At 42.2% G+C, this 25985-nt stretch overlaps 1 protein-coding gene across 2 annotated transcripts in view; it reads left to right on the forward strand.

Moving 5' to 3' along the window:
* The window catches only part of plod2 (procollagen-lysine, 2-oxoglutarate 5-dioxygenase 2), a 79487-nt gene that overhangs the window by 28141 nt on the left and 25361 nt on the right, over positions 1-25985 (forward strand). For both annotated transcript variants that reach the window (XM_039666513.2, XM_039666514.2), the window contains exons 5-10: positions 6055-6167; positions 6381-6444; positions 10305-10402; positions 14468-14569; positions 20191-20316; positions 20412-20533. In XM_039666513.2, the coding sequence (XP_039522447.2) occupies positions 6055-6167; positions 6381-6444; positions 10305-10402; positions 14468-14569; positions 20191-20316; positions 20412-20533 (625 nt within the window). The remainder of the gene's footprint in view (positions 1-6054; positions 6168-6380; positions 6445-10304; positions 10403-14467; positions 14570-20190; positions 20317-20411; positions 20534-25985) is intronic.

Consider the following 25985-nt stretch of genomic DNA (forward strand, 5'->3'; position numbering starts at 1 on the left):
AACTGAAGCCACTGGGCAGTTTACTGGATCCAACCTTCGTTCTCCACACCAAGGGTGAAACACCTTCCACTTGAGGCCATATAATCTCCTGGTAGATGGGGCCCTAGAGCTAAGTATGGTTTCAACCACCTCAGCTGATAAGCCAGCATTTAGGTACTGAACCCCCTCAGAGGCCAGACCCACAGCTTCCACAACTCTGGGTGAGGGTGGAAGATTGTGCCCTCCGCCTGAGACAATAGATCCCTCCTCAGAGGAATCGGCCATGGCGGAGCTATGAGGAGTGATATTATATCCGAGAACCATACTCGTGTCGGCCATCTCGGGGCAACCAGAAGTAGACTGATGCCCTCTTGACGGACCCTCTCCAGGACCCCTGGGAGCAGAGCGATCGGGGGGAAAGCATACAGGCGAAGCCTCGGCCAAGCCTGTACCATGGCATCCAACCCCAGCGGGGCTGGATGTGAGAGGGAGAACCAAAGTGGACAGTGGGACGTCTCTCGAGACGCAAACAGATCCACTTCCATCGGTCCGAACCTCTCCCATATTGACTTCACCACATCCGGATGAAGTCTCCATTCCCCGGGCCTCAGCCCCTGCCTCGACAGGATGTCTGCTCCCCGATTCTGAACCCCTGGGATATACATTGCCCTTATTGACAATATCTTTCCCTGGGACCAAAGGATAATCTGATGCGCCAGTTTGCACAGAGGGCGCGATCTGAGTCCCCCCTGTCGGTTCAGATAGGCCACCACTGACGTATTGTCCGTCCGTATAAGGACGTGGCGACCCTCGATGTCTGGGAGGAAGCTCCTCAAAGCCTTGAATACCGCCATCATCTCCAGGCAATTTATATGCCAAGTGCGATGATGGTCCTGCCACAGACCCCTGGTAAAGCGGCCGTCCATGACCGCGCCCCAGCCCGTAAGGGAGGCGTCTGTCGAAACGGTTTCCCGGCGACATGACACCCCCAACACTGGCCCTTGGGATAGGAACCAAGGCTTCTTCCATATTTGCAGAGACTGAAGGCACTTGCGCGTTACTCTGATCATACGGAACGGATTTCCTTTGGGTGAGAACCCCTTGGTCTTCAACCACCACTGGAGGGGCCTCATGTGAAGGAGGCCCAGAGGAATAATGTTGGATGCCGCTGCCATGAGGCCCAGCATCCTTTGAAAGTGTTTCACAGTGACGGCCTGACCTAGCCTCACCCTGGACACCATCACCAGAATTGACTCGATACGTGCGGGAGACATACGTGCCTGCATTGTAGTCGAGTTCCACACGACTCCCAAAAAGGTCGTGCCCTGGGACGGTTCTAGCACACTCTTCTTCAAATTGAGTCTTAACCCCAATTTTTGAATATGGCCAAGAACGACATCTCGATGCCGAACTGCCATCTCCCGAGACTGGGCCAAAATAAGCCAGTCGTCGAGATAATTTAATACGCGAATCCCCTGAAGTCTCAGTGGAGCAAGGGCCACGTCCATACACTTGGTAAATGTGCGGGGAGAGAGTGCTAGGCCGAACGGAAGAACCCGATATTGGTATGCTTCGCCCCCGAAAGCGAACCTCAGGTACCTCCTGTGACAAGGAAGGATGGAGATGTGAAAATAGGCGTCTTTCAGATCTATCGTGACAAACCAGTCCTCGGATCTGATTTGACTCACGATTGTTGGAATGGTCAACATTCTGAATTTGAACCTTCTCAGAGACCGGTTCAACACCCTGAGATCCAAAATTGGCCTTAACCCCCCATCCTTCTTTGGAACTATAAAGTACCGGCTGTAAAACCCGGACTCCCTGTCTACCGGAAGAACACGTTCTATGGCTCCTTTCGACAGCAGAGTCTGTACTTCTTGTTCCAACACCTGAGCCTGCTCTGGGACCACCGCAGTGAGCACCACCCCAGAGAACTTGGGGGGGCGGTGCGCGAACTGCAGTCTGTACCCAACTCGTATTATCTGCAGGACCCATGGAGATATGTTGGGAAGATGATACCATCCCTCTACAAAATCTGCTAAGGGTACCAGCCTCTCGAGGCTGGCCTCTGGTGTCTTTTCGCTGGAAATTGATGCGGCCCGAAGCGCTGTTAACGGCGGACCTGCATCTTTTCCTAGAGGGCCCCGTTGTGAGAACAACCTCGGTTGTCTCACTGCGGAGGGGGCAGCCCTCTGAAGTCCTGCCTTGGCTAGGACCTCTTTTCCGAAGTCCTCTTAGCCTGAATGACGTCCCTCAGGTCGCCCCTCTGGCTGGAGGACTTCGGTTTTTGGGAGCGTTTCCTCTGTTGCCAAGACCCCGGAGGGGGGGCTCTAGAGGAAACGCTCTCCTTCTGCTCTGCCCTGTGGGAGGAGCTGGCTGATGGCTGGGGCTGATTGCTTTGCCCCCCCCTACTAGATTTGGCCTTCGCTTTCCGGGGGAGGTACTGCTGGAACGCCGCAGATTGTTTTCTCGACTCCTGAAACCTGTCGACAACCGAATTAACGGCGTCGCCGAACAGGCCAGAAGCCGAAAGCGGCGCATCCAGCAGGAAGGACCTATCCTTTTCTTTAATACCGGATAAGTTCAGCCACAGATGCCTCTCCGTGGCCACCATGGCCGCCATAGAGCGGCCAATAGCGCTGGCCGCTTCCCTAGTGGCCCGGAGAGACAAATCTGCGGCCTTCCTCAACTCCGCGACATCTTCAGGAGTAGGCCCCTCCCCCTCATCCAAATCTTTCAGGAGGTCGGCCTGGTATGCCTGCAAAATCGCCATTGAGTGCAGACACGAACCAGCCCGACCCGCCGCCATGTAAGCCCTGCCCACTAATGCAGATGTTTCCCTGCAGGGCTTACTAGGCAACACCGGGGTCTTTAGGGAAGACGCCGATTCGGGAGAGAGATAGCTCGCTAAAGCCTCCTCCACCTTCGGCATCTTCCCATATCCCATATCTCGAGCCCCCATAACATTGCTGTAATCTATTACATTGGGACTCGAAATACGGGACGAATGCGGTCTTTCCCACGTTCTCGAGATCTCTTTATGGAGATCAGGGAAAAACGGCAGACCCCGGCGGTGAGGCTGTGACCTGCGCTGCAGGTAACGCTCGTCCATTTTACTGGTGACTTGCGTTTCCTGCTCATGTTGTGGCCAGCTGATGTTTAGTCTGGCCACAGCGCGTGTCACAACCTCCACCAGCTCCTCATAACCCAGGCCGCGTGATGGCGTGCTGAGATCACGGTCGTCCGCATCGATGCTGAGCACGTCCCCTTCCTCAGAAGTAGACAGCTCAAGCACCGGGACCTGATCGCGGGTAGGAGAAACCGCAGCGCGGGCTCCCACACCACTCTCAGAGGCTGCGGGATCAGCCGATGGCGAGCGAGAAAATGCCTCAGCATTCTCACTCTCCTCCGCCAGATCCCGCTGCGAACCCCAGGATCTCAGTCGCCGCATCGCCTCGACATATGCGGGACCGGAACCCTGGGGAACGCGAGCCTGACCGTGCTCGTCAAAGCACGCCAGCCGGGAGCGCAGCACTCTAATAGGCAAAGCCTCACACATTTCACAAGCAGCCCCCTCGAGAGCTGCCCGTGCGTGCTGCACTCCCAAACAATACACACAGAGAGAGTGTGCGTCCCCACCCGTGATGAAACGAGGGCAGGGATGCACACACCTCTTGAATTGTTCACTGGCCATACTTTCTTTCAATAATAAGACAAACAACACCAAATAAGACAGACAGTTTCAACATAAAGCGCTTGCTGAAGAGCGAAAGCTAGTGTGTGTTGTGACAGCGTCACTTTTATACTTCCGGGTATGCCGTCACATGTTACGTCACGACGCAACACCAATCAGGATTGGATTAGTTTCATTCATACTTCAGAGGCGCACGCTTAGGGAGCGTCCCCAAAGAGTCGATTTTATCGACGCAGTGTTGAGTTCCCTCGATAGGGAACGATATAAACCGCTCATTTCGTGTCTTAGGCCATCAATGTGGACTTACATTTACAAGTCATTAAATCATGTTTAATTTGGACTTCTCTGTGCATGCTCTTTGAGGAGGTGACCATAGACCTGCATTATATGACTGACAGACAAGGTTTGACCTAAAAAATATCGAAATTGAAAATACTGCGGAAACAAAGACACCTACATCTTGGATGCCCTTGAGGTAAGCTAAAACATATCAAAAATTAATTTCAAAGTGAACTATCCCTTTAAAGATAACTTTGCTTAGAAAGTTAGTTAAACGGTTGACATGTATATCACAGGCTACCTGAATCTGGTTTAAGAGCACATTTAAAAACACAAGAACTAGTTCTGTTTGTAATACATCCCATGTTATTTATACACATGTTTGCATGTTTTGCTTGTGAGTTTGCGGGGTCAGTCTTCAAGAATTCAACTCAGGCAGAATATCACCGGAAGACTATGCACATGAGGTCATTCAGCCGTATCATCACAGCGCAGTTTGCCCCGGACGCTCCTGTGTGGGTCTGTTTAGTCTGGTAGGATTTAGAACAATGCAAGGAGGGTGATTATAGAGAGTGAAGTGCAAACATTGGAATTTCATTATCTTTATAATATGATAGAGAAAGTGTTTTCTGTGTAAACTGCCAAGCGGCGGCCACTCGCCCTGTGGAATTTCCTGAGGGCCACCAGGCATAGTGGACTATTCATACAGGGGACTTCATGAATGGTGCATTCATTTGAGTGTGTGTACGTGTGCATCCATCCATCTTTCTCAGATTGTCCATTGAAGAACAGTAACGTCAGCCCCTCTGTTCTAAAAAAGCCCTGTGGTCATTGCTCGTATAAACTTTGTAGTCCTGATTCTTTCTATTTTCGTCTGGTCAATTACTGCTTTGACTGCAGTGGTCACTTCGTCTTGTGTAGTGTCCTGTCGGGGCGTTGAGCCTGTGTCATTAACAGGACAAGTTTGTTTGTGTTGGACTTCCCGTTTGATTGCCCGTTCATCCAAAATTGAAGGTTGGTTTTATCCCTTCGGCTGCTCCGTAGATTGCGGTGACTACTGTTTTGTTTCAGTTGGACCAGAAATGTCATGTTGACCAGTCCATTCGTGGAAATAAGGAAGACTGCATTGCACAGCTCGTCTCTTTCTGATCATCCCTTTATGTTGCCAGAATTCAAGCTTCTTGAAGGTAGAGTTCATTTGATCTGTGGGAAAACAAAACAAAACAAACATTCAGGAATCCAGATGAAAACCACATGTCATAATGCATTACGTCTGGCTTCAGCTTTTGCTTTCGAACCTGGGCATTATGTCAAGGGTTTTACTTTATTGCACTGTAATAAAACAAGATTCATGTCACCACATCTGAGGTGACCGCCTTCAGACTAAGAATATCTGCTAATTTAGCGAATGAACTGCCATCTAAATCATATTTGCTTGGAAACTTGCCTTGTTTATCTTCTTCTGGATTGTAGCGGATTGGTGACTCATTGAAAGATCTCGATTTTCCAGTAAAATCATTTGAGGTGTGATGGTGCCTTCTGAACAGGACTGTACGGATTCCCATTAAAGCCATTGGGAACATTAATTTGATGTGTTTTGAATAGATCATCCTATGAATGTAGGCAATAGAAAAAGGTTATTAGGAATTAAAAACGTCTAGGGCGGTAACTTAAAATAGTTCCTAATTCCTGTGGAATGATGATATCTAAAACTGGGCAGAGGCCAACATGAGAACCAAGCCCTACAATTTTCAACTGTGGTCAAAGCTTTTAGAAAATGATGAGAGATCCGTACACACGTTACTATAGAAACACAGAGAGCCAGCACATATGCTGATCAGAGTCCTCCGTCCTGAGTAGATGTAGAAAGTCTGTGCCATGTGAGGTTAGACGTGGCCACACAACACTTCCCACTGTTTTGAGGGTTTGAGGAACCACACCAGAATTGGGAGTGAGATTTAAGATTCCCAGAAAAGGCATAATTGGAATTGTTGTGTCCAAACATCCCATAATGTCAACGCTTCACACATATCTTTTACATCCTATACTTTCTTTTACAACACAGCCAGTCCATAAAACAAGCAATGCGATGTCTTTCACAGGCTTTATTGGCTATGCTCCATACATACAGAAGATTATGAACCAGTGGGACCTTCATGATAACGATGATGATCAGCTGTTCTACACGAAGATCTACGTGGATCCACTTCAGAGGGTCAGTGAAGAAACAAGCCTTAAGGCACTCTTGGAGAACACAAATGTGCTTGTAACTTTACCACATGCACTTATAAAACGCTTACAACCATATCGTACCATTCAAGAGGAAACAAACTGGTTAAAAATATGAAACTATAAACAGTTTACACAAGGACAAAGGTCACAATGTCACTTTTACAAAAACTCAAGTGTGTTTTCTTCTTTATTTTAGGAAAAGCTTAATATGACCTTGGACCACAAGTGCGAGATTTTCCAGAATTTGAATGGAGCAGTGGGTGAGTCAATCCAAGATGTTGCTTAAAACTTGCTATTTTTTCTTAGTTTTTTCATATATTACATTATACTGGTGAATAAAGGGTTGCCAAAGTTTGATGGAACTGGGTTCCTCTGGGTTCGACAGCACACCAAATACGCCTAAACCTAAACCTTTACTCTGATCTGATTATTTGTAAGTGTGAACTTGTGAAACTGCCAGTGTGAAAGCACTCACACCTTTTGTTCCACACCTTAAAGGGGTAGTTCACTGAAAAATGAAATTTAAGTCATTAATTACTCACCCCCATGCTGTACCAAACACGTAAGACTTTTGTTCGTCTTCGGAACACAAATGAAGATATTTTTGATTCAATTTGAGAGGTGGGTCACTGCTACATAGACACCCTAAGGGATTGATACTTGACGGCCCAGACAGTCATTGAAGAAAATGTTTAAATATCCCATGTGACTACAGTGGCTCAACTATAAGTTTATCAAGAATACTTTTTGTTTTATTCGACTATTCCTTTTCTTCCTTGTAGGCCTGAGACGAGAGTTCAAGAGATTTCCATGACGCATGCGCGAGAATTGTGCAAGGAGTAGTAGAATAAGAACACAATTATCGCGCGTGCATCGTGGAAATCTCTTGAACTCTCGTCTCAGGCCTACAAGGAAGAAAGGGAATATTATAGTCGAATATTTAAATATTCTCTGACTTTCTGGGCCGTCAAGTTTCAATCCCTTAGGGTGCCTATGTAGCAGTGATCCAGCTCTCAAATTTAATCAAAAATATCTTAATTTGTGTTCCGAAAATGAACGAAGGTCTTACGGGGTTGGTACAGCATGGGGGTGAGTAATTAATGACTTAATTTTCATTTTTGGGTGAACTAACCCTTTTAAATTATGTGGCCTACTTGAGAAGAGGTGTAAAACATCTAGGCCCCGTCCACACTACTGCGTTTTATTTAAAAAAACAAAAAAACGGAGAATTAAAACGAATACGATCTCCGTCCACACCAGTGTTTTATCTGCGTATTAGAATTGATCTCCATCCACATAAAACGACTGAAAACGTGGATAACGTGACCGTTCAACAACACTGGGCATGCCGGTGTAAACAGGAAACGGATTGACATGTGATGGGTGGCTGACGAATCAGAGAAGGTCACGTCATGACTGATGACACCCAATCATAGAGCCGAGCGTGAGCCTATGCGTTATCATTTCTAAAGTTCTCCGTTTTGTCCCTGTTTACACGAGAACACTCACGGGTGATAATGTAAAAATATTTTATTGGATGTGCCTTTCGTTTCCATGGCGACGGCGTTTTGGGGGCTTAAAGGACAACTCCGGCGCAAAATGAACCTTTGGTCTAATTACACATTGTTACCTAGTCAACCGTTATCTGAGATTTGTTTTCATGATTGCCGAATGTAAATAGTTTTATCTCTAAAAACAGTTTAGCCTATAATGCTAGTATAACGGTAGTATATGGGGCATAGAGTAATGACAAATAAAAATCGCTTGTTATTACCACTAACAAGGCTCAAAATAGCCCCACACTACACGACAGCATAACAAGGGTCCCTACATTCAAACCGAAGCATTGAGAACTTTGTCAGTGTCCATACAGTTTAATAAGAAGATATTTTATACGCACAGTCAACTTCGCGAATACAGGAAGAAGCTATCTTTGAAAAATAGTCTCTACCAGTCGATCTACGAACGCCGATCCATGTGCGCTGGTGAGATGTGAATAAGGTGATAAGGTGAGCGCGAACAGTAGGCTACGTGTACACATTGAAGAGAAGAAAATGGTTCGTGTTTGTGTTTCTTCCGAAAACAACGGACCATATGAGATTCTGCACAGTTCAGCGCTCTTGGATCGGAGTTCGTAGATCGACTGGTAGAGACTATTTTTCAAAGATGGCTTCTTCCTGTATTCGCGAAGTTTACTGTGTGTATAAAATATCTTCTTATTAAACTGTATGGACACTGACAAAGTTCTCAATGCTTCGGTTTGAATGTAGGGACCCTTGTTATGCTGTCGTGTTACTGTGGGGCTATTTTGAGCCTTGTTAGTGGTAATAACAAGCTATTTTTATTTGTCATTACTCTATGCCCTATATACTAGCATTATACTAGCGTTATAGGCTAAACTGTTTTTAGAGATAAAACTATTTACATTCGGCAATCATGAAAACAAATCTCAGATAACGGTTGACTAGGTAGCAATGTGTATTGTGTAATCAGACCAAAGGTTCATTTTGCGCTGGAGTTGTCCTTTAAAAACGCAAAAAAGTGAACAACCTTCAGAGTGGAAATCTTAAAGAGCACCTATCATGGATTTTTGAAAATGACTGTTCATATGGTGTGGAATATAGCTCTAAGGGAATGAAAACATCCTGCAAAGATTTATATCTGAAAGTGCACCGTATATAAAGTTATTGTCTTTCAAAAGTGAGAGTCGACTCTGAGTCTATGAAATGAATTGTTTTTGAAATGAGTCATTAGCTGTTACGTCGTGACGTAGATAGGTCATTGGCCGCTCCCAACAACTGCGCGCGCAGACTTGAACTGACGTCTAGAACACATTCAAATACTTCAGCTAAATCGTATCATGTCAAGAAGACGCTGTGTTCTACATTGCAAAGACAGTTCAGCCACTTGTTTTCATTGTCCAGGGACGAGCATGTGAAGAATCAATGGTCAGAGTTCATATTTGCAACGCCTGAACCTTGTGTTCTCATCATTTTAATGACGAATCATTCAAAATTCAAAAACCTAAATGAATTCAGATGTGGATTCGCAAGCCGGTTGTTCCTGAAGGAGGGCTCAGTATCCAGTGTATATGGATCAGGTTCGTCCTCCTCTGAATCACAATCTGTAAGTAATCTTAATAATGTTTGCTGCTATGTTTTCTGTAGCATGCACGATATAGTTATATTGTGTTGTGTGTGTTGGGTATACTCCGCGCAGCTTCTAAGCGGGGTAAAGTTAGTTTTGTTTTTGATATTCACCAGACATTCATTGAAAAATGGCAATTACCTCCTAAACGACTTAGCCAAATATGACTTTGCTCTACAGTATATACAGTAATAAGCACTGTCCCTCAAAAGCCGCCGCATTGTGAGTTTCGGCGGGAAAGCTTGCTCTTGACGGAGACGCGAGTAAGGGACCGTGTGGAAACTGCACTTTTTCTGACACGTTTGTTCAAACACTATATACAATTTTCAACACTTGACAAGCTATAATCCTGGTTATGGGCGTTCTGTTACCGACAGTCTCTGCCTATGGTTTACCAATAACAACTGACTGGGTCATTTGACCAATCGCCGCAGATTCGCGTCACTCAAAGGAGGTGTTTGGGAAAATGAATCGTCGAACGAATCATTTGGGAGTCGTTGAGCAAGTCAGTTAAAAATAAATGCAAATTATAAGACAAATAAAGTGTTTTTTATCCTTGCATGCACGTTAAACTGTTTTTGGGAACTCCTAAAACAAAAATGGGAACATTTCAAATGCTATGATAGGGGCTCTTTAAAAACGCTCCACTGCCGTGTTCCTGTGTAAAGGGTAAAAACGCAAAAGTCTGCTTGACAGTGAAGGTTGTACGCAGGCGCGCAGACTTGGTGTTGTTGTGTGGCAGTGCTTCACATCGCCACCTAGCCGCCTGGAGTGCATACTACATCGAATTTCACACACTTTTGCACACACATATGCACACGGATTTCCCACCCAAAAACGAAATGAAAACGCAGTAGTGTGGACGGGGGGCCTAGTCGCAGTGCCCAGACTTACAATTTTTGCCTGCTGGGCAATAACACACTCAGAAGAAATCCATTGACTTACTGAATGAATCCTTTTTTTTTTTACTTAGATGAAGTTCTCCTGAAGTTTGGGACAGAACGAGTGCGAGTGAGGAACACTGTCTACAACAGTCTGCCAGCTGTTATACATGGAAATGTGAACACCAAGGTAAATGTCAATGAAAAATGCAAACAGTGCAGAAAGCAGACCTGGATCCAAAGTTTCTGTGTGCTTAATGTTATGTCTTCATGCACAGATTCTAACAGATATTGAGGACTTGAAAGTGAAGGTTTAATAGGGTTTTCAATTGGCACTTGAAGTGTCATTAAACCTGTCACTCAAATTCATTTCCAAATCAAAATGTCTTATTAATTGTCATTGATCATGTAGGTTAGGTAAACCAAGTGTTTTGCCATGTGTAAATTTGTCTGACCATTCAAGTCGCACCTTCTGCAGTTGCTTTGATTTAAACAGAACAATATTTCATCCACATTCATTCATGTTTATCAAAACTGATAATATATTTCAGTACAACACTACATGAGTTGTTTTCAAAATGATGCGATATGACGATTTTTAATCGTGGACGATTAACATGTCTCCACGATCTGCTTTTGAAGAAATATCGTAGTATCGTGTTACAGTGCATTCTATCAGTTCAGTTCTGGCGCCTCCGTCTCTCAACTGTACAACGCGACGTAGCCTACACATGATCACACGTTAAGGAATAGGTACGGGACACTGCAATTCACAAAAGTTCATTATTTGCATAAGCCTTGCCGGTTAAACATTTAATTCACACGCTGATGCGCTGTTCTAACGTGCGCTTTCCTGACCGCATAACCCCCGACGCTCACAGGCACTAGAAGTCTGTCAAACAGCGCCTGAATACTGGACTAAGTTATCTCTCGAGTCTTATTAAGCTAATACTGTTAAATACACACAATGTTTACATAAACAGGCTATGTCTAAAGTGAAAGCAAACATTTAAGAGAATATCTGGTGTAATATGCGTCTATATTAAACGCGTCGCGTGCTGGTCTAAAAGCAACAGGAATAAATAGTAGCCTACTGCCGCTTGTCCTTAAAGGGATAGTTCACAAAAAAAAAAAAAAAAAATCCGTCATTATTTACTCACTCTAATGTTGTTCCAAACCTGTATTAATTTCTTTCTTGTGCTGAACACAAAAGACAATTTTTTTTTTTAATGTGGGTAACCAAACAGTTGCTGGTCCCCATTAACTTCCAGGAGAGAACCTATAAAAAAACTATAAGGAGACCAGCAACTGTTCGGTTACCCACATTATTCAAAATAACTTTTATTTTCAACAGAAGAAAAAAGAAACTTATTTGGGTTTAAAACATCTTGAGAGGGTAAATTAAGACAATTTTCATTTTTGAGGGAACTATCCCTTTAGTGTTAATAAAACAACAACAAAAAAAACCCAAGGAGAAAATCACTCACTGACTGAGAACTTTAATATATCTTTAATAAGAATCAATTTATTCAGTGAAGTCTATGTAGTGTTTTAATTTCATATTTGCTCATTTAATTACTTCAATGCTACTGCTAAATACACCTACTGCATCTGAAAAAATAAAGCACTATTTATTTAATATGAATATTAATTTGTGTAATGTTTATCTTGTCTTATTTTTTTAATAACAAAGAAAATAATGACAAAGATTTTTATCTTCGCCACTGGCCTAAATGTGTGGCTTTCTTTTTTCTTTTGTTACCTAAGGCTTTGTTTTTAACATAGGGACATTAGTTTGGCTGTAATGAACAGCCACTTGCAAAATATTAAAACCAACTTGAAAAAGAATCGTGATAAAAAATCGTGATCGTGATTTTCCTAAAAAAAAATCGTGATATGCTATTTTTTCCATATCGCCCACCCCTACTGTAATTGTACAGTTAGTGACTAAATACTAGGTCCTTTGGCCGGATTATTACAGTCATTGCTCAACTCTCTCAGGCTTGCTGTAGAGTTTGACATTTTAACGGGATGCCTGGGTGATAATGTAATCTCAAGCCTGTAGAGCTTTTCCGTCTGCGCCTCAGTGACAGATTAAATAAACACAGCACAATGTGGAGTGATCTTCTAACATCCAACCATCTGGTCTGTTTCTTATGAATAATCATCCACCCATGCTCTTTGATTCATTCAAGCTGATCCTTGTCTGTCCCTCATGATCTCTCTGAATCTCCAGTGACTTTAACATGCCCTGGGGAATACAGATGTTCTCGTAAATGCTAAAACAAGGTCCAATAAAAGTAGCAAGGCTTAAGGATACACAGTAGCTTACAACCAGAACATGACATCAGCGGCTTGGTTTATAGCCTCTCTTCATTTGGAATCAGGGAGCAATATCTATTTTCTGGCAGTCATGTTTAAACAATTGACCTCACAGCACTAGAGGTCACGACCTGTGTCTCCAAGGGGTTGTCTGTCTCAGCAGTCAACGATAAATGTTAAATGATCTAAAACTATCAAACACGGGACGAATAATGGACTGCATCTGGATACCATCTTTAATGTGGTTGAGGCTGGATTGAATTGAACATCCCCTCCTTAAAATTACATTCTAACTTCCTGTAATCGAAAACAGCATGGCAGTTGCCCTGCCAAAATCTGTATCCAGTTGTCACTGAACAAATTCAAATTCGAAAAAAAAAAAAAGGAATATGGGCATTTTTATGGACATTTTATGGACAGTTTTAAATTAAGGATGGGATATCTCTTAACAAATTCCTAATTGTATATTGGCAAGGCAAGTCGTTTAGATAGAAACATGTTGTCGTTGTTTCTTGAGAGATTCCTGTACTTCTGATGTTCATAACAGTAGTCTTCTGTTTCTGGGTTACAAATATACAGCAGTGATAAATGTTTGTCATTGTAAATATTTGATCTGGGGTCCCATGGGCTTCACAGAGGGTGGGTCCCTGGAAAATGCATGCCTTTATCGAACCAATCAAAAATAAATATTTAAGGTTTACCCTTTCAGCTAAATTTGAGGCAACCTGTTTATGGTAAGAAGTTCATTTCAGTATCCTAAACTAAGATAAAGAGGCGTTTCCCTACAAACCAGCACACAAGAACTAGAAAATTATTCATTTCAACACAGTTAATCTGCTTGATCACACTGTTTAAATACAAAATGACCACCAGATGGAAGTCCCCCTCCCCCCTCCCCGCCATGATGTCTTGTAAATTCCCAGCTGAGATACAGAACTGATTCTTTAATGTGTGTTGTGTGATACATCTAAAGTAACAGTCCAGCAATAATTACAGTTCTAGTTACAGTAGTTCATGAACATTTGACAGCAGGATTCATTTTGGGGTTTTTGTCCTAACCAAAATTGGATTTAACTACTACTATATGGGTGGACATTTCCTATTCTGCAGCTTAAAGGAGTAGTTCACTTTTAAAAAAAAACTTTTGCTGATTATTTACTCACCCCCATGTCATCCAAGATGTCCACGTCTTTCTTTCTTCAGTTGAAAAGAAATTAAGGTTTTTGATGAAAACATTCCAGAATTTTCTCCATATAATGGATTTCATTGGGAACCAAACGGTTCAAGGTCCAAAAGAGAATTTCATTGCAGCTTCAAAGGGCTTTAAACGACAGCAGACGATGAATGGGTCTTATCTAGGACCCTTCGAGTCATGACTCGAAAAAAGATTTGTTCATTTTGATGAACGAGTTTGAACAGGAAATTCACGAACGCTCATCACAGAACAGAGCAAGGCGAGCATTTCTGCTTATAAAACTTAAAGTTTTTTTATTTATTTTTGAAATGGTAGATCATTTCGCTAGATAAGACCCTTATTCATCGACTGGTGTCGTTTAAAGCCCTTTGAAGCTGCACTGAAACTGTCTTTTGGACTTTGAACCGTTTGGTTACCAGTAAAGTGCATTATATGGAGAAAATCCTGGAATGTTTTCATCAAAAACCTTAATTTCTTTTGTGAGTAAATTTCCAGTTAAAGTGAACTACTCCTTATATATATATATATATATATATATAATGACTAGCGTCGAAATAGTCATTTTATTAATAAAATTCAGCTCCTTGGTCTCAAGTTAGACCTTGGGTTTTTTGATTGGATTCCTGTGTCCTGTTCCGTGAGCACAAACTAGGTTGAAGCGCAAGTGATCCCATTCTAATATAATAAAATGTATTATAAAATGAATAACTAAACTAAAATGACTTTTTCCCCCCACAGATATACTTGAATTACTTGGCCAACTACATCCCCAATGTGTGGAACTATGAGCAAGGCTGTACCATCTGTGACCAAGACATGGTGGATTTGTCTCAGCTTAAAGTAAGTCATCCAATGAAAGCCACAGTGGCTTTTTTTGTTCCGTTTCCTCTCAGCACCAGAAAGTTATGTCCTAAAACGTCCATTTAAAACAATGAAACATTTCCAACACTATTAATACATGTTTGTATATATTAAGTGAATAGGTTTTTTTTTTTTCAGTTTTCACTTTGAGATAGCCTAAGGTAAAAAAAAAAAAAAGTGAGGCATGGAAATGTTGCAATAACATGCATCCTAAGCACCCTATGTCTCTTTTTAACACTCCTAAAAAAAGATTATAAATGCCCATGAGGAGCCACTTGAGGAAGAGGAAGTTGTACACTGCTGTGGTGCAGGAAATGTCTTTTGGTTTTAGAATGGTTTCACTTACTGGGGTGTTGCTGTCAACCAGACCTCTCTTTAGCGGGCAGCTCAATGTGGGGTTTTATCCACAGGGCAACTTACAGCGGTTGTCCTGAAAATGTGTCGTAGGGTTCAGCTAAGGTTGGCGAAAAGGACTTTGAGTTTTATACATTAAGCTTGAGCTACTGATTCAGAAATAACTAATTCTGCTTGTAGTACTTGTCTGTGCAAAATTCACCACAGTGTTGAAGCTGAACTTTTTTGTTTATCAGCATTTCTTAACACACTGCTAATGTTTTTAGAACATTATTAAAGTCACAATGAAATGAAATCAGGAACAGATATAGCTATCTTTCTACATTGTCATGTACATTTGAGTAGTATCACTTTAGGTTCCATTTGGTAACATAAGCCAACATACAATAAAAATAGCATGTATTCATTTTATTTTATACATTATTAAAATCTAAAGTTGTGTTAATATTATTTAATGGACCTGAGCAAACATAAACTAACAATTAACATTTGTAAACGACATGAAATTACAAAAACAAACAAACAAAAAAAAACCCTCAAGTTGTTCCAAACCTATATGAATTTCTTTCTTCCGTTGAACACAAATTACGATATTTTGAAGAATATGGATAACAAAACAGTTGTGGGGCACCATTGACTTCCAAAGTATGGAAAAATAAATACAATGGGAGTCACTCACAGGAGCTCAGTGGATAAAAGCGTGGTTTCATGATAGGTTGCCACCTGTGCATTCGGGAAATGTCCTCACTACTAAATATTCCACGGTTAACTGTTAGTGGTATTATAAGAAAATGGGAACAACAGAAACTCAGCCAAGAAGTGGTAGGCCACGTAAAATCTTAGAGCAGGGTCAGCGCACGCAGACGTCACCATATTTCTGCAGAGTACATTGCTACAGACCTCCAAACTTCATGTGGCCTTCAGATTAGCTCAAAAACAGTGTGTATAAAGCTTCATGGAATGGGTTTCCATGGCCGAGCAGCTGCATCCAAGCCTTACATCACCAAGTGCAATGCAAAGCGTCGGATGCAGTGTTGTAAAGCGCACCACCACTGGACTAGTGGTGACTAAAGCAGTGGAGATGTGTTCTCTGTCTGGCATGGATCTGATGGATGAATATTCGTTTGCTGTTTGCCAGGAGAACGGTACTTATCCGACTGCATTGTGCAAAGGGTAAAGTTTGGTGGAGGGGGAGTTATGGTGTGGGGTTGTTTTTCTCTTTCTTAATGCTTCAGCATTCCAAGATATTTTGGACAATTTCATCCTCCCAACCTTGTGGGAAGAGTTTGGCGACGGCCCCGTCCTGTACAAACATGACTGCGCACCAGTTCACAAAGCAAGGTTCATAAAGACATGGATGAGTGAGTTTAGTGTGGAGGAACTTGACTGCCCTGCACAGAGTCCTGACCTCAACCCGATAGAACACTTTTGGGATGAAGTAGAACGGAGACTTCTCGTCCAACATCACTGCCTGATCTCACAAATGTGCTTATTGAAGAATGGTCGAAAATTCCAATAAACACACTCCTAAACCTTGTGGAAAGCCTTCCCAGGAGAGTTAAAGCTGTTATAACTGCAAAGGGTGGGATGGCATTAAAGGAGTAGTTCACTTAAAAAAAAAAAAAAAATCTTTTGCTGATACTTTTCTCACCCCCATGTCATCCAAGATGTACATGTCTTTCTTTCTTCAGTCGAAAAGAAATTAAGGTTTTTGATGAAAACATTCCAGGATTTTTCTCCATATAATGGATTTCAATGGGAACCAAACGGCTCAAGGTCCAAAAGACAGTTTCAGTGCAAACTACAAACTGTTCAAAGGGCTTTAAATGATTCCAGACGATGAATAAGGGTCTTATCAAGTGAAACGATGAACGAAAATGAAAATGAACGAATCTTTTTTCCGAGTCAATTCGTTCATTTCGTTCGTTGAATGAACCAAATGACACGAAAAAAGATTCGTTCATTTTGATAAACGAGTTTGAACAGGAGAGTCACGAACGTGCATCACAGATCACACTTTTTTTTTTAATGAGCGATGGTTTCGTTTGATAAGACCCTTATTCATCGTCTGGAATTGTTTAAAACCCTTTGAACAGTTTGCAGTTTGCACTGAAACTGTCTTTTGGACTTTGAACCGTTTGGTTACCAGTAAAGTGCATTATATGGAGAAAAATCCTGGAATGTTTTCATCAAAAACCTTAATTTCTTTTCGACTGAAGAAAGAATGACATGGACATTTTTTTAGAACGTTTTCTAAAAAAATTACATGGGGGTGAGTAAATTATCAGCGGAAGTTTTTTTTTTTTTTTTTTTAAGTGAACTACTCCTTTAAAGTTCATGTGTAAAGGGAGACATCCCAAAACTTTTGGCAATATAGTGTATGTCTTGGACTGTCTGTCGCAAATTTTTAGAGCATTTTATTATCCTCCAGGCAGTGATTATATACAGTATCCAATCACTTAGAAAATGAACACACTTATTTTATATAAATAAGTAATATCCTTATTTTACCTAATCAATCTGCATATGCGACATGTAATCAATGCTGTATTGTGAGTTTTTTTCACGACTGATGGCATTGTTAGGCTCAATGTGAAATGGAGTAAGTTAAACAGCTTAAGGGGAAAAGTATGTTAAGATATAAGATATACTTGGGCTGTACTTTGCACTTTGCTTGGCAAGAACATTTTTTTCATTTCGATCATTGACAGCTGACTGGTCAAGTGAAACAAAAAGCCTACACTGTAAAAAAAATATTTTTAAGATTTGTTATCACAACATTTTTACTTTTGTCAAATCAACTTTATAATGATTTATTTAGTTGAGATAACTTATTATTTTGAGTTTCTGATGATTAAATGAATCTCCTTCATTGTATTAACTCACTTTTTCCAGTTCAATCAACTTAAAATTTTAAGGCAACCAAGGTTACTTACTTTTTTAAGTTAAACCAACAATATTTTTTTACAGTGAGTAATCACAACATTTTTTTCTTTTGTCAAATCAACTTAAATAATTTATTTAGTTCAGATAACATATAATTTTGAGTTTCTGATGATTAAGTCATTCTCCTTCATTGTATTTACTCACTTTTTCCAGTTCAATGAACTTAAAAATTTAAGGCAATCAGGTTTCTTACTTTTTTAAGTTAAACCATAAATATTTTTACAGTGTAGTATTAACCCATCAGATACATTTGATTTATTGCTAAAAAGCACTGGAAAGGTGAGGCCCAGCCCAAAGTCTGTTGTTTGTCGAGGAAGTGGCAAGGTCGTACCACTCTCATCTGCTCAGTGGTTTTGGGCTGGTTGTTGAATAAGGGACGAGAGTTCAAATTCTCACACTGCTTATGCAGAGGTTGAAAGGGCCTTTTAAAAGAAACTGTCCTGGTCTAGACTCCGCAGAATCCCCTGTGTCTCCTGTTTAGTCCCTGCTCTACTGTCGGTAACAATTTAAAGACCTTTGGCTCGATTCTAGGACACTCCCTTCTGGAACTCATGACCAAGGTCGGAACTGGGAAATTGCATGGTGCCACTCAGCACCCGTTTCATCTAGTGAGCTGTGTAGACTGGTCAAGAACCACAAAAGTAGTGGTGACCGATCCATGTAACCTTAAGCTCAATGTCATGGGAAAGAAGCTTTACTTTCTCTAAGACCTCCAGCAGCGCTTCTTACTATGTGAGAAATAGGGCTGGATGGTATGATGGTACACTGTATATTATTTTGCTATACCATATTACGTGTGTAGGACAGGACAGCTTTTCATTATTTACATGTGAACATAGAAATGTGCAAATAGAGTGAAAACAAGCCAGGATAAGGGAAATCTTATTTAGGGGCATTATAGAGTTCAACTAATACGGTCACAGTTTTGGTATAGGCTATTAGCTATTTTACTACCGTTTGATTGACCGTTATATTTGGGTTTTTCATTTAATTGTTAGTCTACATAATGTGATACTGTTTTGGCACTAGAGCCCGACCGATAAAGGATTTTGAAGGCCGATACCGATACAAATATTTTTTGGTTTTAAAATCCGATATTCCGATATATCGGCCGATATTTTTTTTTAATTTTATTTTTTATTTCAGAAATGTGCAACAAAACATTAACAGATTTCCCTAACATTAGTTATTTGTAGTTATTTATGAGTTTTAACTAAAATAATATGATAATACATTTTAAAAAGAAACTTGTTTCTTTTATTGTCACAACAGAACAGACTGATGATAGTGGCATTAGCTAGCTTTATGGTTAGCTTGTCTATGATGAGCCATAATTTAGCAATGGATTACGTCATACTGCAAATTGTAAAACATACTTTTTCAATATAACAAGCCAAGGAGAGATGATATGTCTCATTGCTATAACTGTCACGCGCTATTAAAGAAATACTTCAGTCACATTGTAAAAGTTTAAAGGACAGTCACTCAACTACACTGTAACAACGTAATGTAACTATTACTAGCTAATTCCGCTTCACTCTCGGCTTATTTAACAGCAGCAAAACTGGACATGATAGTCACAAATTTTTGTCATGCTTATTTGAGTTAAGAGAACTGATGGGGATGTTCTTTTAATTGCTATTCAAGCAATGTATGTCTCGTGACCAACTCAACGAGCGTTGCCAACAGGGACTGTGTAGAGTGCCCTCTGGTGGACAAACTATACAACTCCAACACCCATGACATGGTTCAAGTATGTTTCGTCCGTTTTTATTTTATTTTTGAAATATTAATTTATCGGCCATTATAACTGCCGATACCGGTAGTTTGGAAAATGCATAATATCGGCCTGCCGATATATCGGTCTGGCTCTATTTGACACTGATTTTTTTATTAATAACCTAAACTTTTTTTTGCATCTATGAAATAAAGTGACAAAATAATAAAATTAGATAATTATCTTTTGTTTTTCAATTATTTAATTCACTGGTTTATTAAAAAAAAAAAACATTACCACGTGGTTATTAAGTATGTCTCTGTGTGTTAGCCCTTTGATGGATTTGCTGTCCATCCTTCGGCCCAAGGAGAATGGTTGGAGGAACATAGTTGTTTAAAAAATAAACAATATTTAGTTGAATTTTCCTGAAAAAAAATATGTATGTTGCAATACACAATCACTGTGCAATAAAATGACTCCTGCTGGGATATTTTGTGGTTATACCGCCCACCCTTAATGTGAATAACTCTACTGCATGAACAAGTATTAATTTTTGACCTGACTTTTCTCTTTATCTAAATAGGAATTTCCACAAGTGACTGTTGGTGTGTACATCGAGCAGCCAACTCCATTCCTGCCAGAGTTCCTCGAACGGATCCTAAATCTGGATTATCCCAAAGATAAACTGAATGTCTTTGTTCATAACAATGTGAGTGTCTGGCTGACAAAGCAATTCGAGGCATTTGACCTTTTGGATTTTAGAGTCTGTCTTTGACCGTTCTTGTTCCATGTCTTGTTCTTCAGGAGGTTTACCATGAGAAGCACATACAGAAGTTTTGGGAAGAGAACAAGGATGTATTCCGCAGTTTTAAGGTTGTTGGCCCTGAGGAGAGCTTAACTCAAGGAGAAGCAAGGAACATGGGAATGTAAGCGTCCCTTTAATTTAAGAGCGACTCTTGAAAATATGCAAATAACTAAGTAAATTACAATGCAAATCTAACCAATTTAAGATCTAACTCCTGATCAAAAATAAGTACAAACCTTTGCCACATGTCAGCACACTTTCAGCTCTTTACAAATAAAAAAACGCAAGAACAACTTCCGACTCGCCGCAAAGCAGTCAATCTACCCCTACTATAGCAATGTACCAACAAAACACAGAAGACACTCATTTGAACCCTTCTATTTGCTCTCAGTTTAGCACCGCTGTCTCCAAGATTGCCAGCTCGGCTCCAGAACCCTTTAGATCTGCTCGTACATATTCACTTACATTACTTATATCGCTTTCATATTTTCAACTCCAATCTGATGGAGTTTTGGTTTTTTGGTCTTTTGGCTTGCTTAGTCGGGGTTACTTAATATTTAATATTTAACAATATTATCGATCTGTGTTGTACTACTTTCATGTTATCACTGTGAAGCTGCTTTGAGACAATCTGTATTGTGAAAAGCGCTATATAAATAAATGTGACTTGACTTGACTTATATCGCTTTCATATAGTGACCCCAAAATAAATTAACACACTTAATAAAAATATGTCATAATAGGTCTTTTTGGCCTAGCAAACTAGCGCAAGCGGACCTAGCTAGACCATAAACAAAACAACAGGCACACCACACACACTCGTTTGGGCTTGCGAGCCGGCCAAATAGTTGGTTAATGTTACGTTTTGAGTGGATGCGCCGAAATGGATGCCAGTAAGATTCTGAATGGAAAGTTTACTTTTAAAAAGTGGACAAATGGTTCAATTGACAAGACCAAAAGTGATCTGTGTGATTTGTTGTTGTGAACTGAGCTAGCAACATCGCAGCACTTCCAGTCTGAAATACCGCTTGATGATGGCCAAGCACACACACACACACAGCTGATGCGAATTCTCCGCCCCCTCATCAATATTAGGACCTCGCCAGTATTTCTTTCACCCTTTTATTGATGGACAGTGTTACATTGTGTAAGAGATTATTTGCTCCCAAGTGAGAATTCTAGTGTGAAATTGAACACAGTATATGTCAACGTTATTTTCAATAAAAAAAACATTTGCACAAAGCAAGCCGATCCACTTTTCCATGTTGATATGAGGATTACAATGAGAAAAAATGAATTAAGAGACATTTAGAATGGATAAAAATGTGTGATTAATTGCGATTAATCGAGAGTTAAAGGTATAGCGGAGGATTTTCTTTTTCCGGGTGGGTAGTCTATACTATTGGTCCACCTAAGTGTCAATCATTCTGGTGATATGTTTACGTAAGGCCGTCGTAGGCTACGTGCTCATCCCTATGTAGTTTTCACTTTCAGGTGTATTATGTCGGAGTTGCGGTTTCAGCCATTCCTTTGAAAATGGCTGAGGGTCGAAAGAGAAAAAATGTTTACTAAGTGTATGATAAGAAGAGAAAGGCCGCAGAATATAGAAACAAGACCAGAGAGATTTTGGGTGAATATCACACGCTGGCGTGCGCTAAAAGCACTGTGGTTGGGCTTCTCACTGATGCCGCAGTCGCGAAGATTCTACCAGACAGGTAAAGTTTGTCACGCTATTTGGAGAAATCCATTTAAAATCACTAGTAAAAGTTAATGCAAGCTACAATGCTAGCCCTGGCACGAGTCATGCACCGCATAGACACGGTAAACATCTCAATTTGTCTAAAGTAGCCTTTTGTCCAAAATGGTAAATGGTATCACGCTGAAATATTCTAAAATTTTGTTTGTTTATTATTACACAAATGCAACAAGCTACTTCTCCATATGCAACTATGTATAAAAATAACGTATTAACAATGAGAGATATTAGGTTAAGGACCAACGTAATAGCACTGCTTATATGTTGCTATGTAACGTAATTGCGATTTGCAAAATAGTTTCCTCAGAACGTATTTCGTGTGATACAGGGTTGCACATATCGTGTCTTGAGTCCTCGGTCACTCAATTGATCAGTAGGCTATAATAAGTAAATAAAACACGGAAGGGCATTTGACATGTTGTCTTTTTTATGAATGTTTTTTAGTTAGTTTAGAATTTGCAACATAATTGTGCAAGGCGTATAGACGTTCCCTAGCTCTCGGGAGCAAGAGTGTTGTGTTTGTGCATGTGCATTTTTTAAAAAAAAATGGAGAGGGCGGGTCTTCTCTAAAATTCGGAAAGATCCTCCGCTATACCTTTAACTATGACATTAATGCGTTTAATCGCGATTAAATATTTTAATCGTTTGACAGCAGCTTATTTTAATCGTTTAACCAGCTGGTTCCAATGTAATGATTGCTGCTTGTTTAAGTGTCACTACTATATTCATATTCAGGAAACCCTGCAACTCAGGTATTAATTTTCACGTATTAATCTGCACAGACAATCCCAATAACATCCATTTTAGTGAATGTATGAAGTCATATACCCTCAAATATGTATTGGACTGCTCGATGGGATGTGTAAATACATATGTTGATTATCTTAGCTGGTCCTGATGCTATTTTCACTGCATGTCTGTGTTTGGCATTAGTGGCTGCTGCCATGGTGATGTCCCTCACGTTGTTTGTCTTAATTAGTAGGTTTGAAAAATGCTGGTTTGCATAAGACGTCAGAGCAGACTTTAAAAAAAATATGTTTGTTTCTGACACCTACTTTTGTGCTTCAGAGCCTAACATAGAGGAATAATAAATATTCACATTTGAACAGAATGATATGATACTCAAATGAACATTACTAAAAGACACTTGGATTGTCATTTGCTTAATGTAATGATCAACTTTGTCTCAGATTATTCTATAATTCTATAAGTACTGTGGGGCAAAAGGGCTCATACAATTTGCTTTTGGATGAATATGTTGAGAAATGTTTGCATTTATTTTCAGATCTCTGACTTCTGACTTTAGTAACTTGGCAAAAATGAGCAGTTTTTCAAAATTCGGAGAAAATCTAAAAGCCAGAAGACTGAATGACAAAACGTTCCATATGCTATCAATTCAATCTTTCTTACTGAAATATCAAGTAAACATATGACAGCACTGGATGTTGTGAAGCGGACCTGTGATCACAAATAAACCAGAGCAGATGTGAATGTGCCTTGTTATTGTATATGTGTGACGATCAGCAGCCGTGGTGCCCTCGAGAGCCACTAGAGGGCACCCTCTCCCCATGTTTGTTTCCCCTGGACTCTTTGTGTTTCATTATGTTCAGCTGTGTTTCTTTATTGGTTATTGAGTTCCTTATTTAAGCCTGAGTTTTCCCTGTGTCCCTTGCGAAGTCTTGTTACCCTGTAAGCGTACAATTCCGAGCGTTATTCCCTGTTCTGTGTCTCCGTGTTTCCCTGGACTCTTGACCCTTGCCTGTTTCCTGGACTGCTCTCGAACCTGTGCTGCCTGCCTCGACCATTGCCTGTTTAGACCACGAGTTTCCGGATTGCCCCTTTATTTAAGTGTTTGCCTGTGTTCATGTCTGCTTGCTTCAATAAAGTGCTGCACATGGATCCGACCGTCTCTGTCCGTACGTTACAGAAGACTTCGCCAAACGAGGATCCAGCAGACTTTCAGCATCTATCCGCCGTGGTCAAGACCCGAGCTTCAATGCTAGCCTCTCATAGTTCTCAGCTGGCGAGACTAACTTCTCTCCTCGAGGAACTAGCAAGCTCCGTGCAATCATGGTCTCCGCAGAGCACAAGCACTAATCAAGCCCAAGCTCCCGCTGCACCTGTTCCACCGCAACCCTGTGTGAGTACCGCATGCAGTAATTCCAGTACGCCGTTTCCCGAAAAGTTTAATGGCTCACCTGGAGCGTGTGAAGGATTTCTTCAGCAGTGCAGTTTATATATGAAACATCAGCCCCAGTTATACGCCTCGGATACCGACCGCGTTTCTTTCATCTGCTCACTGTTGACTGGAAAGGCTCTGGAGTGGGCAGGCACGTTTTGGGAACCAGGTCGGATGTCGTTTCCTCCTTTCAACGTGTTTACCGCCCTGTTCAGAAAGGCTTTTGAACTCCCCGCAGAAAAGGAGGGTCTCGAGGAACTGCTCTTTTCCCTGCGCCGGGGAGTTTCGTATGCGGCGGATTTCTCTCACTCACTCCGCACGCCGCATAAGCCTCAGCTCGCTAAACTGTTTGATCCTCCCTTAAGGACCGTCAGAGGAGCTTCTAAGCATATCGTTCCTGCCAAAACCACTCATCAGGTCGGACCCCTCGAGCCCGTATCCCGCACTGGCCCTGTTAAAAGTGCTGTTCCTAAGACAGCGGAGGTGTCGCGGGTCGAACCGGAGTTTGAGCGCGTGCCAGCCGACTCGAGTGAGTCAAGTGCCGAGCTGAGTGAATCAAGTGAGTCAAATACCGAGCTGAGTGAATCGAGTGCCGAGTCAAGTGAGTCAAGTGCTGAGCCGAGTGAATCAAGTGTGTCCAGTGTTGAATTTAGTCTGTCCAGTGAGTCTTCAGTTCAAGTGGGCGAGTCTCCTGTTGAAGTGAGTGAATCTCCTCTTCAAGTGAGCGCTGAATCTCCTCTTCAAGTGAGCGCTGAATCTCCTCTTCAAGTGAGCGCTGCATCTCCTCTTCAAGTGAGCGCTGAATCTCCTCTTCAAGTGAGCGCTGAATCTCCTCTTCAAGTGAGCGCTGCATCTCCTCTTCAAGTGAGCGCTGCATCTCCTCTTCAAGTGAGCGCTGCATCTCCTCTTCAAGTGAGCGAGTTGTCCAGCCCAGCGAGTGTGTCTAGCCCTGTGACGCGCCGCCGCAGGAGGAGGAGAAGGAGGACTCGTTTGGTTCGCCAGGCCCCGGTGAGCGTGCCCAGACTCCTCGCTCTGCCGGCCCCGCCTCTGCGCCTCGCCCTGCCGGCCCCGCCTCTGCGCCTCGCCCTGCCGGCCCCGCCTCTGCGCCTCGCCCTGCCGGCCCCGCCTCTGCGCCTCGCCCTGCCGGCCCCGCCTCTGCGCCTCGCCCTGCCGGCCCCGCCTCTGCCGGCCCCGCCTCTGCCGGCCCCGCCTCTGCGCCTCGCTCTGCCGGCCCCGCCTCTGCGCCTCGCTCTGCCGGCCCCGCCTCTGCGCCTCGCTCTGCCGGCCCCGCCTCTGCGCCTCGCTCTGCCTGCACCCTTCAAGCTCCGGGAGGCCTTTGCTGTACCAGTTCACCACCCAGAGGCTCCTCCCGTGAATTTCCCCAAGTATTTTTTTGGGGGGGGCAGTAGGTACTCTGTGGGGGCCATGGAGGTGATCCTGACATGGACCTCTGAGTCCGTGAGGGCCATGGAGGCGAGGCTGTCATGGACCTCGCCTGTGTCTGCTCCGCCCTGGCCGCCATCACGTCCTGCTCCTTCCTGGTCACCCACGCTCCACGGCCCCAGGCCTCTCCATGTGCCTGGCCTCCTGCCTCTCCATGGGCCTGGCCCTCCATCCCAGCCCCCGTCGACCTCCCCC

The sequence above is a fragment of the Pimephales promelas genome, chromosome 22 (genome assembly GCF_988280905.1).
Source record: "Pimephales promelas chromosome 22, fPimPro1.hap1.1, whole genome shotgun sequence".
In the NCBI taxonomy this organism is placed as follows: Eukaryota; Metazoa; Chordata; class Actinopteri; order Cypriniformes; family Leuciscidae; genus Pimephales; species Pimephales promelas.